The 17863-nt window shown below is 48.9% G+C and overlaps 1 protein-coding gene across 2 annotated transcripts in view; it reads left to right on the forward strand.

Annotated features, from left to right (window-relative positions):
- Positions 1–17863, forward strand: part of RELB (RELB proto-oncogene, NF-kB subunit) — a 38201-nt gene that overhangs the window by 13532 nt on the left and 6806 nt on the right. For both annotated transcript variants that reach the window (XM_054463644.2, XM_054463645.2), the window contains exons 4-7: positions 6650–6807; positions 9794–9885; positions 10071–10202; positions 13349–13453. In XM_054463644.2, coding sequence (XP_054319619.1) covers positions 6650–6807; positions 9794–9885; positions 10071–10202; positions 13349–13453 — 487 coding nt within the window. The remainder of the gene's footprint in view (positions 1–6649; positions 6808–9793; positions 9886–10070; positions 10203–13348; positions 13454–17863) is intronic.

Genomic DNA, 17863 nt, shown 5'->3' on the forward strand with positions numbered 1-17863 from the left:
GCAGTTATTCTGGCTCAGAGTTGGTTTTTGTTTTTTTTTTTTTCTTTTGATGGAATCTTGCTCTGTCACCCAGGCTGGAGTGCAATGGTGCAATCTCAGCTCACTGCAACCTCCACCTCCCGGGTTCAAGCGATTCTCCTGCCTCAGCCTCCCAAGTAGCTGGGATTACAGGCACGCGCCATGATGTCCGGCTAATATTTTGTACTTTTAGTAGAGATGGGGTTTCACCATGTTGGCCAGGCTGGTCTTGAACTTCTGACCCCAAGTGATCTGTCTGCCTCAGCTTCCTGAAGTGCTGGGATTACAGGTGTGAGCCACCATGCTCGGCCCCCAGAGTTGGTTTTGATTTCCAAGATTTAGCATGGTAAATGCCTAACCATAGGGAATGACCTGTCTCCAAATCTGGATTCAGGATTTTTTTTTTTTGAAACGGAGTCTTGCTCTGTTGCCCAGGCTGAAGTGCAGTGGTGCGATCTCAGCTCACTGCAACTTCCACCTCCCAGGTTCAAGTGATTCTCCTGTCTTAGCCTCCCAAGTAGCTGGGATTACAGGTGTGCACCACCATGCCCAGCTAATTTTTGTATTTTTAGTAGAGATAGGGTTTCACCATGTTGGCCAGGCTGATGTCAAACTCCTGCCCTCAGGTGATCCACGTGCCTCGGCCTCCCAAAGTGCTGGGATTACAGGCATGAGCCAGCATACCTGGCTTGGATTCAGGATTTTTATCCCTATCTTCAGAGTAGGAAACTGAGGTTAAAAGAGGGGCAGTTACCTGCACAGGGCACACAGCGAGTTTACTGTAGTAATTACCGCCATTTACTGAGTGCTTCCATGTACCAGGTACTTTGCATACTATGGATACCTATTTTACACATAAAGACAGTAAGACCCTAGAGGTTTATCTTGTAGATGGCCAGTGGTAGAGCCTGGATTTGGTGCCAGGTCTGACTTATTCTAAAGCCTAATGGGCCAGGCATGGTGGCTCACGCCTGTGATCCCAGCACTTTGGGAGACTAAGGCAGGAGGATCACTTGAGGCCAGGAGTTCAAGACCAGCCCAGGTGACATGGCAAGATGCCCGTCTCTATAAAAATAAAAAAATTAGCCAGGCATGGTGGCATGCCCCTGGGGTCCAGCACCGTGGGAGGCTGAACGGGGAGGATTGCTTGAGCCTGGGAAGTGGAGGCTGCAGTGAGCCATGGTCACACCACTGCACTCCAGTCTGGGTGACAGAGCAAGATGCTGTCTCAAAAACAAACAAACAAACAAAAAACTAAAGTCTAATGTTTTTTCCACAGTCCCAACTGACATCTCAAGGATGAAAAGCTTTCAGCCCTGGAGTCTGCATGAGTCCTGAGACTGTTGACTCTAAGCTTTTCAGAATCTCCTACTATTACAGCGGGGAGCTGGTTAAATGAATGGTTTTAACCCTATCTGACCCAGTGAGATCTGTAGACAATATTACCTACCTCTCTATTCACAGTCACTCCCAAAGTCCATATTTTATTTTATTTTATTATTATTATTTTTTTGAGATGGAGTCTCGCTCTGTCGCCCAGGCTGGAGTGCAGCGGCACGCAACCTCGGCCTCCTGAGTTCAAGTGATTCTCCTGCCTCAGCCTCCCGGGTAGCTGAGATTACAGGCAGCTGCCACCAGGCCCGGCTAATTTTTGTGTTTTTAGTAGAGACGAGGTTTCACCATGTTAGCCAGGCTGGTCTCGAACTCCTGACCTCAAGTGATCTGCCTGCCTCAGCCTCCCACAGTGCTGGGATTACAGGCGTGAGCCACCGTGCCTGGCCAAAACTCCATATTTTACACCAAACTGTAGTATAAAAGAAAAAAAAGGAAATTAATACAGCATATATAATCACATTTATTTCAATATGTAAATGCCCCACAGGATATATGAGGAAGGTGGCAGTTGTTTGTGACTATATATAGGCTCCTTGTTAATGCCGTGGCCACAAATGCAGCCTGACCCAGCTGCACAGACTTAGTGACTTAAATGTCACACGTGCAGGGTTGCGGTTGGTGAGGGGATTTTCCAAAGTGGCGAACAACTCTTGGTCTAAACAATTAGCGTGCTGGTTGCAATCCTTGAAAATTCAGTGGGTATTACAGTTATGGGAAACTCCAGCCTGGGTGACAGAGTTAGACCTCATCTCAAAAAAAAAAAAAAAGGAAAAACAATTATGGGAAAGAATATTATTGGTGTCAAACAGAGAGCAAGGGCCAGGTGTGATGCATGCTTGTAAGCCCAGATGTTTGGGAGACTAAAGTGGAAGGATTGCTTGAGTCTGGGAGGCGGAGGTTGCAGTGAGCCGAGATCGTGCCATTGCACACCAGCCTGTGCGAGATCCTGTCTCAAAAACAAACAAACAAACAAACAAACAAAACCACTCAGCAACAATAGAGCAAGTTTCTGGGATCTGATCATTTTAAAAAGGTTTCTTATTGACTCGAATATTTGGCAGGATGTTCAGAAGGCTTGCCGGATGTGGGATGGCTGTGCGGGACTGTCCCTGGTATTATAAACTGTCCAGCATTATCTGGTCCTGTCTACTTGTGGTGGGGTCCACACCACAGTGTCAACCAGCCACCCCCCAAATCCCATTTTTCCCCTAGGGGGCAGCACTCTCCCACTGAGACCAATGGTTAATGGTATTTTATAGGCTTGGGCTTTAGAAGTTTAGAGCAGGCTTCAGAAGGTATTTAATGCCAGCAGGGCTGAGCCGGTGACTCAGAGATGCCAAGTGGGACTGGCCCTGTCTAACGGGGCTGGTTTTTATTTGCTGCTGCCTGCGGCTGCTGAGCAAAAACTCTGGCTTCACTTGCTATAATTTCCTTTTTTAAAAAAGGAAAATCTGGGGAGGCCGAGGTGGGTGGACCACCTGAGGTCAGGAGTTCGAGGCCCTGGAGGCTGGGATTGCACCACTGCACTCCAGCCTGGGCAACAGAGAGAATCTGTCTTTAAAAAAAAAAAAAAAGAATTCTGGAAATCTGAAATAATGTGATGTCTTATAATTTTAATTGTGGGCTCCAAGTTTTTCCTAATCTTTTAGTTGGAAAAAAAAGTTTTAGTTTTTTTCCTGTCTAGTTTTTCTTTTTAAGTTTTATTGAGGTATAATTGATGTAAGAAAAATTGCACATACTTAATGTAAGCATTTTGATAAGTTTGTTATTATTCCTTTTTTTTTTTTTGAGACAGAGTTTTGCTCTTGTTGCCCAGGCTGGAGTGCAATGGTGTGATCTCTGCCTCTCGGGTTCAAACGATTCTCTTGCCTCAGCCTCCTGAGTTGGTAGGATTACAGGCCTGTACCATCATGCCTGGCTAATTTTGTATTTTTAGTAGAGAGGGGGTTTTGCCATGTTGCCCAGGCTGGTCTCGAACTCCTGGCCTCAGGTGATCCACCCGCCTCAGCCTCCCAAAGTGCTGGGATTGCAGGCACGAACCACTGTGCCCACCCATTTTGATTAGTTTGGATGATAAAAGAATTTAAACCTAGAGACCAGGCGCGGTGGCTCACACCTGTAATCCCAGCATTTTGGGAGGCCGAGGCAGGTGGATCACCTGAGGTCAGGAGTTCGAGACCAGCCTGGCCAACATGGAGAAACCCCATCTATACTAAAAATACAAAAATTCTTGGCCGGGCGCGGTGGCTCACGCCTGTAATCCCAGCACTTTGGGAGGCTAAGGCGGGCAGATCATGAGGTCAGGAGATGGAGACCATCCTGGCTAACATGGTGAAAGCCCGTCTCTACTAAAAATACAAAAAATTAGCTGGGTATGGTGGCGGGCGCCTATAGTCCCAGCTACTCGAGAGGCTGAGGCAGGAGAATGGCATGAACCCAGGAGGTGGAGCATGCAGTGAGCCGAGATCGTGCCACTGCACTCCAGCCTGGCCAACAGAGCGAGACTCCATCTCAAAAAAGTAAAATAAAATAAAAATACAAAAATTAGCTAGGCATGGTGGCAGGCACCTGTAATCTTAGCTACTTGGAAGGTAGAGGCAGGAAAATGGCTTGAACCTGGGAGGCAGAGGTTGCAGTGAGCTGAGATCATGCCATTGCACTCCAGCCTGGGCAACAGAGCAAGACTCCATCTCAAAAAAATAAATAAGAATTTAAACCTACAGAAAAGTTAAAAATAATAAATACACTGAGTATCTTTGAAAGGTGAGTGCCTTTTATTATTATTATTTTTTAATTTTTTTTTGAGACGGAGTTTCGCTCTTGTTGCCCAGGCTGTAGTGCAATGGCACGATCTCGGCTCACTGCAACTTCTGCCTCCCAGGTTCAAGCGATTCTCCTGCCTCAGCCTCCCGAGTAGCTGGGATTACAGACATGTGCCACCACGCCCTGCTAATTTTGTATTTTTAGTAGAGATGGGGTTTCTCCATGTTGGTCAGGTTGGTCTCGAATTCCTGACATCAGGTGATCCACCCGCCGGATTACAGGTGTGAGCCACTGCGCTCGGCTGAAAGCTGAGTGCCTTTCATCTATATTCACCAGTTGACATTTTGCCACAACTGCTGTGTCATTCTGTCTCCGCACAGGCAAACATACGCACACACAGATACATACATTTTTGTTTTGTTTTGAGACAGGGTCTTGCTCTATTGTCCAGGCTAGAATACAGTGACGCCATCACAGCTCACTGAAGCCCGGATCTCTAGGGTTCAAGCAGTTTTCCCATATTAGCCTCCTGAGTACCTGGGACTACAGGTGCATTCCACCACACCTGGCTAATTTTTGTATTTTTTGTAAAGATGGGGTCTGCACATGTTGCCCAGGCTGGTCTTGAACTCCTGTGCTGAAGCAACCCACCTTCCCTGGCCTCCGAAAAGTGCTGGGATTACAGGTGTGAGCCACCACACCTGGCCGACACATTGTTTTTTTGATGAATCATTTACAAATGAATTGTAGCCATCATGCTACTTCACCCCTAATTCCTTCAGTTTGTATCTCCTAATAATAAGCTCCTCTGTAGCTACAATCTCATTAATCACCTCTAGGAAAATTAGTAATCCCATCAAATCATGTAATATACAGTCCATATTTCAATTTCCCAATTGTTTCCAAAATGTGTTTTATAGTTGTTTCTTCCTCCTCAATCCAGGATCTAACCAAGGATCATGTTGCATTTGGTTGTCCTATCTCATTAGTCTCTCTCCTTCTCTCTTTATTTATGTGTTTATGTATTTATTTATTTTTTGAGAAGGAGTCTTGCTTCGTCACCCAGGCTGGAGTGCAATGGCACGATCTGGGCCCACCGCAACCTCCGTCTCCAGGGTTCAAGTGATTCTCCTGCCTCAGCCTCCTGAGTAGCTGGGACTACAGGCATGCGCCACCACGCCCAGCTAATTTTGTATTTTTAGTAGAGACGGTGTTTCTCCATGTTGGTCAGGCTGGTGTCGAACTCCCGACCTCAGGTGATCCACCCACCTCGGCCTCCCAAAGTGACGAGATTACAGGCTTGAGCCACTGTGCCCAGCCCTTCTCTCCTTTTTTTAAAAAAATTAAGATATAATTGATCATATATAGTTAAGATTAAAGCTCTGAATTTTTACATATAATGTATACATATGTAGTTTACACAGTGTAACTACCTACCACCCAGGCACCCAGGTCACAATACACAACTTATTCTCTTTCTCTCTCTCTCTTTTTTTTTTTCTTTTTTGGGACAGGGTCTTTGTCAACCAGGCTGGAGTGCAGTCACGCAATCTGGGCTCATTGCAACCTCCACGTCTCAGGCTCAAGCGATCCTCCCACCTCAGCTTGCAGAGTAGCTGGGATTATAGACACCTGTCACCACACCTGGCTAATTTTTGTATTTTTTATAGAGACAGGGTTTCACTATGTTGCCCAGGCTGGTCTTGAACTCCTGGTCTCAACCAGTCCTCCCACCTCAACCTCCCAAAGTACTGGGATTACACAAAAAAATTAGCCGGGCATGGTGGCGGGCGCTTGTAGTCTCAGCTACTCGGGAGGCTGAGGCAGGAGAATGGCGTGAACCCGCCTGGGCGACAGAGCGAGACTCCGTCTCAAAAAAAAAAAAAAAAAAAAAAAAAGCCTGGGTGGCCTAAAAAAGCAGCCTGTAGGGCAGATATTATATGAGGCCCCCCAGTTCATCAGTTTGAAGCTTCTGGTTTAGGATATCAAAGTGGCTTTTTTTTTTTTTTTTTTTGAGACCGTCTTACTCTGTCACCCAGGCTGGAGTGCAGTGTGAAGAACTCGGCTCACTGCATCCTCCACCTCCCAGGTTCAGGTGATTCTCCTGCCTCAGCCTCCCGAGCAGGTGGGATTACAGGCATGCGCCACCATGCTGGGCTAATTTTTGTATTTTCAGTAGAGACGGGGTTTCACCATGTTAGCCAGGCTGGTCTGGAACTCCCGACTTCAGGTGATCCACCCGCCTCGGCCTTCCAACGTGCTGGGATTACAGGCATGAGCCACCTCGCCCAGCCCAAAGTGGTCTTAAGCAAACACATTCCATCATCCTGGTCGCGGGTGAAGGTTGGGGAGCTCCCAACAGAGGCCCCCCAGTGGGGAGAGGGTTGGGGAACTGCCAAGGGAGGCCCCAAGGAGTTTGGATGGATGCAGGCATCTGTGATGGGACCCCCAAAGAGGACTTCTCTTCCTGCAGCTCCGGGATTGTGGAGGGCTGCGGGAGGTGGAGGTGACTGCCTGCCTGGTGTGGAAGGACTGGCCTCACCGAGTCCACCCCCATAGCCTCGTGGGGAAAGACTGCACCGACGGCGTCTGCAGGGTGCGGCTCCGGCCTCACGTCAGCCCCCGGCACAGGTACCCACCCTCTGACCTCCGACCTCTCATCCTTGATCATGGAGATTCTAAGCGACTGGAGATCACCCATGAAACCTTAGAGCAGAGGGCAGTTTGGGTAAACCCTCCCCACTGCCTCTCCTAGGTGGGAAACAGGCCTGGGGACAGTAGAGGGCCTCACCTAGGCCTGGAGCCTTGCCGCACACATATTCACATACATTTTATCCCTATTTTGTAGAGGAAGAAACTGAGGCTCAGAGAGGGTAAGGAACACAGCTAATTGATGACAGAGTTGGGATTTGACTGCAGACCTGACTTCACTGCAAGGTCTGTTCTTTCTCTTACTTTACAATTTATCTTTTTTTTTTTTTGGTGGGGGACGGAGTTTTGCTCTTGTTGCCCAAGCTGGAGTGCAATGGCATGATCTCAGCTCACTCCAACCTCCGCCTCCCGGATTCAAGTGATTCTCCTGCCCCAGACTCCTGAGTAGCTGAGATTATAGGCATGCGACACTATGCCCAGCTAATTTTTTGGATTGTTAGTAGAAACAGGGTTTCACCATGTTGGCCAGGCTGGTCTTGAACTGCTGACCTTAGGTGATGCTCCCAGCTCGGCCTCCCAAAGTGCTGGGATTACAGGCATGAGCCACCGTGCTGGCCTTTTCTTTCTTTTTAAAACAGAAGCACTGTATAACTTTTATTTTGCATATGTCCACAAATGCTTACACAACATACAGTGGGTACATCTAAAACTTTGAGCATTTTTTCATCGTGCAAAGAGACAGGTAGTGACACACTTCACTGTGTTACACTGACTTTGGGGAGAGCCCTAAAGGCAGCACGCACTTCAGAGGTAGGGCTGAGTATTGCTCACACTCAGGTCCAGAAAATTTAATTTTAGTAATTTTTAAACTTAGTGAAAATGTAAGTTCCGAGAGCAGAGATCTTGTCTCTTACCTTCCCTGCTGTATTCTGAGTATCCGGCACAGTAACTGGCATATAATAGGTGCTCAGGAAATATTTGTGGAATGAATGAATACTGCCATGTTATGCAATTTACAGACCCATCAGTAATGGGTGAGAGCACCTGATTCTCCACAACCTCACCAGCACCGGGTATTATGAAACATTTTGATTTTTGCCATTTTGATGAGTGCCCCAAAACAAAGGCATCTTTATTGGTGTTTAATTTGCAGTTTTCTTTCCTTCTTTCCTTCCTTCTTTTTTTCTTTCTTTCAGAGTCTTGCTCTGTCGCCCAGGCTGGAATGCAGTGGCGCGATCTCGGCTCACTGCAAGCTCTGCCTCCTGGGTTCAAGTGATTCTCCTGCCTCAGCCTTGCAAGTAGCTGGGACTACAGGCGCCCGCCACCACGCCCGGCTATTTTTTTTTTGTATTTTTAGTACAGATGGGGTTTCACCATGTTAGCCAGGATGGTCACCATCTCCTGACCTCGTGATCTGCTCGCCTGGCCTCCCAAAGTGCTGGGATTACAGGCGTGAGCCACTGTACCCAGCCTCTTTTTTTTTTTTTTGAGACCGAGTCTCACTCTGTCACCCAGGCTGGAGTGCAATGGCGTGATCTCGGCTCACTACAATCTCTGCCTCCTGGGTTCAAGCGATTCTCCTGCCTCAGCCTCCCAAGTAGCTGGGATTACAGGCGCCAGCCACCACACCCGGCTAATTTTTGTATTTTTAGTAGAGACAGGGTTTCACCACGTTGGTCAGGCTGATCTCAAAATTCTAACCTTGTGATCCGCCCGCCTTGGCCTCCCAAAGTGCTGGGATTACAGGCGTGAGCCACCGCACCCGGCCCTGAAGTTTTCTTATTCTATTTATTTATTTATTTATTTATTTATTTTGAGACAGAGTCTCGCTTTGTCGCCCAGGCTGGAGTGCAGTGGTGCGATCTCGGCTCACTGCAAGCTCCACCTCCCAGGTTCACACCATTCTCCTGCCTCAGCCTCCCGAGTAGCTAGGACTACAGGCGCCCGCCACCATGCCCCACTACTTTTTTTGTATTTTTAGTAGAGACGGGGTTTCACTGTGTTAGCCTGGTTGGTCTCGATCTCCTGAGCTTGTGATCCGCCCGTGTCGGCCTCCCAAAGTGATGGGATTACAGGTGTGAGCCACCTCGCCTGGCCTGAAGTTTTCTTATTAAAGATGAAGTTGACCAGTGTTCTCACATGGTAAAGATAAGACATGTTCCGGATCTTCTCAAGAATCCTTGACATGCTTATTTTTATTTTTTGAGACAGATTCTTGCTCTGTTGCCAGGCTGGAGTGCAGTGGCATGATCTCAGCTCACTGCAACCTCCACCTCCCGGGCTCAAGCAATTCTCCTGCCTCAGCCTCCTGAGTAGCTGGGATTACAGGTGTGCACCACCACACCCAGCTAATTTTTGTATTTTTAGTAGAGACAGGGTTTCACCATGCTGGCCAGGATGATGTCAATCTCTTGACCTCGTGATCTGCCCACCTTGGCCTCCCAAAGTGCTGGGATTCTACAGATGTGAGCCACTGCGTCTGGCCGAAAGTTTTATTTTATTTATTTTTTATTGTTTGAGATGGAGTCTAACTCTGTTGCCCAGACTGGAGGGCAGTGGCGCGATCTGGGCTCACTGCAACCTGTGCCACCCGGGTTCAAGTGATTCTTTTGCCTCAGCCTCCCGAGTAGCTGGGATTACAGGCATGCACTATGCCCGCTAATTTTTGTATTTTTAGTAGAGACAGGGTTTCACCATGTTGGCCATGCTGGTCTTGAACTACTGACCTCAAGTGATCCTCCTGCCTCGGCCTCCCAAAGTGCTGGGATTACAGGTGTGAGCCACCGAGCTGGCCTTCTGAGAGGTTTAAACCCCAGACCGTTTCTAATGCTGGGACCCCTGGGCCTGGGATGTCAGCCCCTGAGAGCCTGAGCCCCACAGCAGCATCTGCCAGAGCCCTCCTGCGGGTTAGGGCCACACTTGCCTGCTCATGAGCACTCCTCTCCCTCCCCCATCACCCCCTCAGTTTTAACAATCTGGGCATCCAGTGTGTGAGGAAGAAGGAGATTGAGGCTGCCATTGAGCGGAAGATTCAACTGGGCATTGACCCCTACAATGGTGAGCACCCCCTGCCTGACCTGACCATCCCGTCCTCCCAAACCCCTTGCCTTCTGTGCTCACCCTGGTCCCCTCACCACTCCAGGCCCCACCGTCTCCTCCAGCCCCATCCCTTCCCCATTCCCCTGTACCCCAGAGAGGGTCTCCACTTCCCACCCTCAGCCTCCCCATATCTCCCTTGACAGCTGGGTCCCTGAAGAACCATCAGGAAGTGGACATGAATGTCGTGAGGATCTGCTTCCAGGCCTCCTATCGGGACCAGCAGGGACAGATGCGCCGGATGGATCCTGTGCTTTCCGAGCCCGTCTACGACAAGAGTGAGTTGACAGTGCTGTGGGCCATTAGGATTGCCCTTGGCTACAGGTGTCAGAATGTCCCGCTTACAGAGGCATGAATGGCTCAGGCACTGTGGCTCACGCCTGTAATCCCGACACTTTGGGAAGTCGAGGTGGGAGGATTGCTTGAGCCCAGGAGTTCAAGACCAGCCTGGGCAACTTGGCAAAACCCTGTCTCTATAAAAAATTTAAAAATTAGCTGGGTGGCCAGGCACGGTGGCTCATGCCGGTAATCCCAGCACTTTGGGAGGCCAAGGCGGGCAGGTCACCTGAGAAGTCAGGAGTTTGAGACCAGCCTGGCCAACATGTCAAAACCTTGTCTCTACTAAAAATACAAAAATTAGCTGGGCGCAGTGGCAGGCAACTATAATCCCAGCTACTCAGGAGGCTGGGGCAGAAGAATTGCTTGAACCCAGGAGGCGGAGGTTGCAGTGAGCCGAGATCGCGTCACTGCGCTCCAGCCTGCGCAACAGAGTGAGATTGCATCTTGAAAAAAAAAATTAGTTGGGCATGGTGACATGCACCTGTAGTCCCAGCTACTTTGGAGGCTGAGGTGGGAAGATTGCTTGAGCCCAGGAGGTTGAGGCTGCAGTGAGCTGTGATCGTGCCACTGCAGTCCAGCCTGGGCAACAGAGCAAGTGGTGAAATCCTGTCTCTACTAAAAATGCAAAAATTAGCTGGGCATGGTGGCACACAGCTGTAATCCCAGCTACCTGGGAGGCGGAGGTTGCAGTGAGCTGAGATTGCACCACTGCACTCCAGCCTGGGCAATAGAGAGGGACTCCGTCTCAAAAAACAAGAAAAAAAAAACAAACCCAAAATGGGGTCTTCTGGTGTTGTAGAATGAACAATCTGTACAACTATACCAGGCAGCCCAAGGGAAGAGGCAGTATAAGTAATAATCAATCTCCCTTTCTGACAGAGTGCATTGTATTCCACAGAATCACCCTGGTAGATTTCTGCTTATTTCTCAGTGGCCAGAGCTTGGTCTCATGGCCACTCCTAGTTGCAGGGTGGTCTGGGAAAGCAAGTGCTTAGATTTTTCAACCTCTATAGAGGGGTACAGGCATAGAAGAGGGGACTGGGAATAACTGGTAGGTTTTAGCCAACCCATAGTGACTGCTGTAAGCATCAAAATGGGATATTAATTCAGTCAGGGCATTTATGGATGCAAGTGATAGACTCCCAACTTAGCCGGGCGCGGTGGCTCACGCCTGTAATCCCAGCATTTTGGGAGGCCGAGGCGGGTGGATCACGAGGTCAGGAGATCCAGACCATCCTGGCTAACGTGGCGAAACCCCGTCTCTACTAAAAATCCAAAAAAAAAAAATTAGCCGGGCATCGTGGCGGGCGCCTGTAGTCCCAGCTACTCGGGAGGCTGAGGCAGGAGAATGGCGTGAACCCTGGAGGCAGAGCTTGCAGTGAGCCGAGATCACGCCACTGCACTCCAGCCTGGGCAACAGAGCGAGACTCCTTCTCAAAAAAAAAAAAAAAAAAAAAAAGAATCCTTACTTAAATAGTCTTAAGGGGGAAAAAAGAGAATAAGTTGTTCTATTTGTTCTATTAACGAGAAAAATGCCGATGTAGCATAGTGCTTCAGGTCTGGCTGCATCCAGGACCTCAGTGATGTCATTAGAGATCTGTCTCTTTCTGTCTCTCAGCTGTTCTTCCTCCATGTTAGAATCCATGCTTATATCCTACCTGCCTGGCACCCCTACCCGACTCCCAAAGCTGCTTTTAGCTTCTCTTACCTAATAGCTTTGCTTAAAGTCTCAGGTCTATCTCTCATTGGCCTGGTTTTGGTCATTTGCTCCTTTTTGACCAATCAGCTTTGGCTAGAGGGATGCACTGCTCTGATTGGCCAGGTCGGGGGCACGTGATCAATTACTGCTGAGCTAGGAAGTGGGCTCAGCCCTGCCCAATCCCAGTTACTGAGATGAGGGGTGGTCCCTTGAGGGAAAATTGGAGGTTGTTAAAAGTAGAGGGGCCAGGACTACTAGATGGGGAAAACAACAGGTGTCCACTATAAGATTACAGTCTATCAAACTCTCCTCAAGGAACCTTCTCTCACCTGGGACCCTATCAACTCTCCCTGAGGTCTGAGGGTCTCCCTTAAACATTTTTTTAAAATTATTTTTATTGGTTTTTTTTAGAGATAGGGTCTCACTCTGTTGCCTAGGCAGTCATGCAGTGGTGCAGTCATTGCTTACTGCAGCCTGAACTCCTGGGCTCAAGTGATCCTCCCAGTTCAGCCTCACAAGTAGCTGAGACTACAGGCATGTGCCACCACACCTGGCTAAGTTTTATTTTTAAAACTTTTTGTAGAGCTAGAGTCTCACCATGTTACCCAGGCTGGTCCGGAACTCCTGGGCTCAAACGATCCTCCCTCCTCAGCCCCTCAAGTGCGTGAGCCATCATGCCTGGCTAATTTTTTTTTTCTTTTTTGAGAGAGATGGGGTCTGCTATGTTGCCCAGGCTGGTCTGGAACTTCTGGCCTCGCGTGATCTTCCTGGCTGGGCCCCTGAAAGTGCTGGGATTACAGGTGTGAGCTACCTTGCCTAGCAAAGGATCTTCTTTTGTTTTGTTTTTTTGTTTGTTTTTTGTTTTGAGACGGAGTCTTCCTATGTCACTCACGATGGAGTGCAGTGGTGCAATCTCAGCTCCCTGCAACCCCCGCCTCCTGGGTTCAAGCGATTCTTCTGCCTCAGCCTCCTGAGTAACTGGGACCACACCCAGCTAATTTTTGTATTTTTAGTAGAGTCAGGGTTTCACCATGTTGGCCAGGCTGGTCTTAAACTCCTGACCTCAAGTGATCCACCTGCCTCGGCCTCCCAAAGAGCTGGGATTACAGGCGTGAGCCACCATGCCTGGCAAAAGATCTTCGTTTTGGACAGACACTCACCGGACCTCAGCTTGAGGGCTGGCGATTGTCCATTAACCCCTCTTGTCCGAGTGACTTCTTTCTCCACCTGGACTATGGGTTCCATGAGGATCAGATGCCCTGCCTTTTCAATTCCCCACCTCTCCAGGGCCCCGGGGATGGCACCCAGTGGGTGCCCAGTAAGGGTTTGGTGACTGAATTCTTGGGATTTTTTTTTTATACACTTCTTCCTCTCGCTCCTTCCCAGAATCCACAAACACGTCAGAGCTGCGGATTTGCCGAATTAACAAGGAAAGCGGGCCGTGCACGGGTGGCGAGGAGCTCTACTTGCTCTGCGACAAGGTGCAGAAAGGTGAGGGGCCTGGGGCAGCAAGCTTGGGCAGAGTGGGGTCTGGCAACTTGGAGGGGTAGCCAGGGAGCCCAGGAGGATGAAAGGATAAGAAAGAGCTGGTTAACCAGGGCACCAGAGTGCAAGGGTCCAGAACGCTGTCTTTGCAGTCAGATACAGCTGATGGGTTCATTCACTCCCTGAGTCGCCTGCTCACCCATCTGTGTAGGACAATGGAGGCTCGTCTGTAGTGACGAATGCTGAGTGCTAGGCAGTGCCATTACAGAGCTCATGACATGTCCTGAGGACTCTGATGTTAAGGGTGGAATTGCATAAATGAACGGTTTATGTTGGTTCTGATAAGCGCTATGGGTAAAGCAAACAGAGGACAGGAGAAGCAACTCCACTTCACCTCTGTTCAAATGGCCCTTCCTCAAACAGGCTTTTAAAAAAAACACAGCTGGTCACCATGGCTCAAGCCTGTAATCCCAGGAATTTGGGAGGCTGAGGCGGGTGGATCACTTGAGCTCAGGAGTTCGAGACCAGCCTGGGCAACATGGTGAAAACCCATATCTACTAAAAATACAAAAATGAGGTCTGGGCGCAGTGGCTCATGCCTGCAATCCCAGCACTTTGAGAGGCAAAAGTGGGCAGATCACCTGAGGTCAGGAGTTTGACACCAGCCTGGCCAACATGGTGAAACCCCATCTCTACTAAAAAACACAAAAATGAGCTGGGTGTGGTGGCACACACCTGTAATCCCAGCTACTGGGGAGGCTGAGGCAGGAGAATTGCTTGAACCTGGGAGGCAGAGGTTTTAGTGAGCCGAGATCACACCTCTGCACTCCAGCCTGGGCCACAGAGCAAAGCTCTGTCTCAAAAAAAAAAAAAAAAAGAAAGAAAGAAAGAAAAGAAAACAGACAGCTGGGCACAGCAGCTCATACCTGTAATCCTAGCACACTTTTGGAGGCTGAGGCGGGCAGATCACTTGAACTCAGGAGTTTGAGACCAGCCTGGGCAACATGGTGAAACCCTGTCTCTACAAAAAATAAAAAATTTAGCAGGTGTGGTAATGTGCACCTGTAGTCCCAGTTACTTGGGAGGCTGAGGTGGGAGGATCACTTGAGCCCGGGAGGCAGAGGCTGCAGTGAGCCAAGATTGCACCACTGCTCTCCAGCCAGGGCGACAGAGACAGACCCTGTCTCAAAAAATCAAAACCAAAAACAAACCAGCTGGGCCGGTGGCTCATGCCTGTAATCCTAGCACTTTGGGAGGCTGAGGTGGGAGGATCACTTGAGCCCAGGAGTTTGAGTCCAGTCTGGGCAACATAGCAAGCCCCCATCTCTACAAAAAAAAATTCTTTTTAATTAAAAAATAGCTAGGCATTAGGCTGGGCGTGGTGGCTCACATCTGTAATCCCAATACTTTGGGAGGCCAAGGTGGGCGGATCACTTATGGTCAGGAGTTTAAAACCAGCATGGCCAACATGGTGAAACCCTGTCTCTACTAAAAATACAAAAATTAGCTGGGTGTGGTGGCGCACACCTGTAATTCCAGCTACTTGGGAGGCTGAGGCACGAGAATCACTTGAACCTGGGAGGCAGAGGTTGCAGTGAGCCGAGATCATGCCATTGCCCTCCAGCCTGGGCAACACAGTGAGACTCTGTCTCAAAAAATAAAATAAAGTAGCCAGGCATGTTGGGGCATGTGCTTGTAGTCCCAGCTACTTGGGAGGCTGAGGTAGGAGGATTGCTTAAGTGCAGGAGTTGGAGGTTACAGTGAGCTATGATGGTGCCACTGCACTGCAGCCTGGGCAATAGAGCGAGACTCTGTCTCAAAATAGAACAAAATAAAGTGAAGAAACTGGTTCCAGAGATATCTAGTAACTTCCCCAAGTTATAACAGAGTTGGTAGTGAAGAGTTCTAGCCTTCCTGGGTTCCCACCTTGGCTCTAACACTTGCTGGCTGTGTGACCTTGGACAAGTGACTTCACCTCTCTGTGCCTTCATTTTCTTCTTTATATAATAAGGTACCTAGTAGTACCTTCTTCATAGAGTTGTTGTGTGACTTAGAGGCAATCTATATGTATCTGACACATATAAAGCCTCAGTACATGGAGTTACTGTGATGACAGGCAATGCAATAAGACAAGAAAAATAAATAGCAGGCAGAGTAGCAGCATGAATCCTGACTCTTCCGCTACCAGTTGTGTGATGTCTCAACACTTTCAAGCCTCAGTTTCCTTTTTTTTTTTTTTTTTTTAAAACCAGGCTCTCACTCTGTCTCCCAAATAGCTGGGACCACAGGCGTGTGCCACCATGCCTGGCTAATTTTTTCATTTTCTTGTAGAGACAAGGTCTTGCTGTGTTGGCCAGTCTGGTCTTGAACTCCTGGCCTCAAGTGATCTGCCAGCCTCAGCCTCCCAAAGGGCTGGGATTGCAGGTGTGGGCCACTACGCCTGGCCAGGCACCTTTTTTCCCTGCTGACTGTGCCTGGTATCCTTTTGCCATAACAGATCATAGCTGTGAGTATGACTGTATGCTGTCCTGTGAGTCCTCTTACTGAACCACCTGAGGGTGATCTTGAGGATCCCTGGACGTGAGGGGGATATTAATTCTTTTGTTTGTTTGTTTGTTTGTTTGTTTTTTGAGACAGAGTCTCGCTCTGTCCCCCAGGCTGGAGTGCAGTGGCACGATCTCAGCTCACTGCAAGCTCCACCTCCCAGGTTCACGCCATTCTCCTGCCTCAGCCTCCTGAGTAGCTGGGACTACAGGCGCCTGCCACCATGCCCGGCTAATTTTTTTGTATTTTTAGTAGAGATGGGGTTTCACCATATTAGCCAGGGTGGTCTCGATCTCCTGACCTCGTGATCTGCCTGCCTGGGCCTCCCAAAGTGCTGGGATTACAGGCATGAGCCACCATGCCCGGCAAGGGGGATGTTAATTCTACCTACCTCTTAAATTGTTATAAGGATTAAATGAGATAATATATATAAAAATACATAAAACAAGGCCAGGTTCGGTGGCTTACACCTGTAATCCCAGCATTTTGGGAGGCCGAGGCGGGCAGATCACGAGGTCAGGAGATCGAGACCATCCTGGCCAACGCCGTGAAACCCCGTCTCTATTAAAAATACAAACATTAGCTGGGCGTGGTTGCACATGCCTATAATCCCAGCTACTCGGGAGACTGAGGCAGGAGAATTACTTGAACCAGGGAGTTGGAGGTTGCAGTGAGCCGAGATCATGCCACTGCACTCCAGCCTGGAGACAGAGTGAGACTCCGTCTCAAAAACACACAAACAAAAAAAAAAAAACAAAAATAAAATTAGCCGGGCGTGGTGGCATATGCCTGTAATCCCAGCTACTTAGGAGGCTGAGGCAGGAGAATGGTGTGAACCCAGGAGGCGGAGTTTGTAGTGAGCCGAGATTGCACCACTGCACTCCAGCCTGGGCAACAGAGCGAGACTCCGTCTCAAAAAAAAAAAAAAAAAAAAACATATATATACACACACACACATACATACACATATATACATAAAACACTTAGTGACTGGCACATAATAGGTGCTCAATAGAAAGTTAGCTGCCACTATGATTCATTTTTTGTTTTTTGGTTTTTTTTGAGACAGAGTTTTGCTCTTGTGGCCCAGGCTGGAGTGCAATGGCACAATCTCGGCTCACTGCAACCTCTCCCTCCTTGGTTCAAGCGATTCTCCTGCCTTAGCCTCCCAAGCAGCTGGGAATACAGGTGTGTGCTACCACACCCCGCTAATTTTTTTTTTTTTTTTTTTTTAGACAGAGTCGCACTCTGTCACCCAGGCTGGAGTGCAGTGGCATGATCTCGGTTCACTGAAACCTCTGCCTCCCGGGTTCAAGTGATTCTCCTGCCTCAGCCTCCTGAGTAGCTGGTATTACAGGCACACACCACCACGCCAGGCTAATTTTTGTATTTTTAGTAGACACGGGGTTTCACCATGTTGGTCAGCCTGGCCTTTAACTCCTGACCTCAGGTGATCCACCCTCCTCGGCCTCCCAAAGTGCTGGGATTACAGGTGTGAGCCACCATGCCTGGCCTAATTTTGTATTCTTAGTAGAGATGGGGTTTCACCATGTTGGTCAGGCTAGTCTCAAACTCCTGACCTCAAGTGATCCACCCACCTCAGCCCTCCAAAACGCTGGGAATACAGGCATGAGCCACTGTGCCTGGTGATTAGTTTTATTTTTAGGAATATTAGAGGCCGGGCACGGTGGCTCATGCCTGTTATCCCAGCATTTTGGGAGGCCAAAGTGGGAGGATTGCTTGTATCCAGGACTTTGAGACCAGCCTGGGCAACACGGCGAAACCGCTTCTCTACAAAAAATACAAAAAAATCAGCCGGGTGTGGTGGTGCATGCCTGTAATCCTAGCTACTTGGGAGGCTGAGGTAGGAAG

Source organism: Pongo pygmaeus, chromosome 20, assembly GCF_028885625.2.
Source record: "Pongo pygmaeus isolate AG05252 chromosome 20, NHGRI_mPonPyg2-v2.0_pri, whole genome shotgun sequence".
In the NCBI taxonomy this organism is placed as follows: domain Eukaryota; kingdom Metazoa; phylum Chordata; class Mammalia; order Primates; family Hominidae; genus Pongo; species Pongo pygmaeus.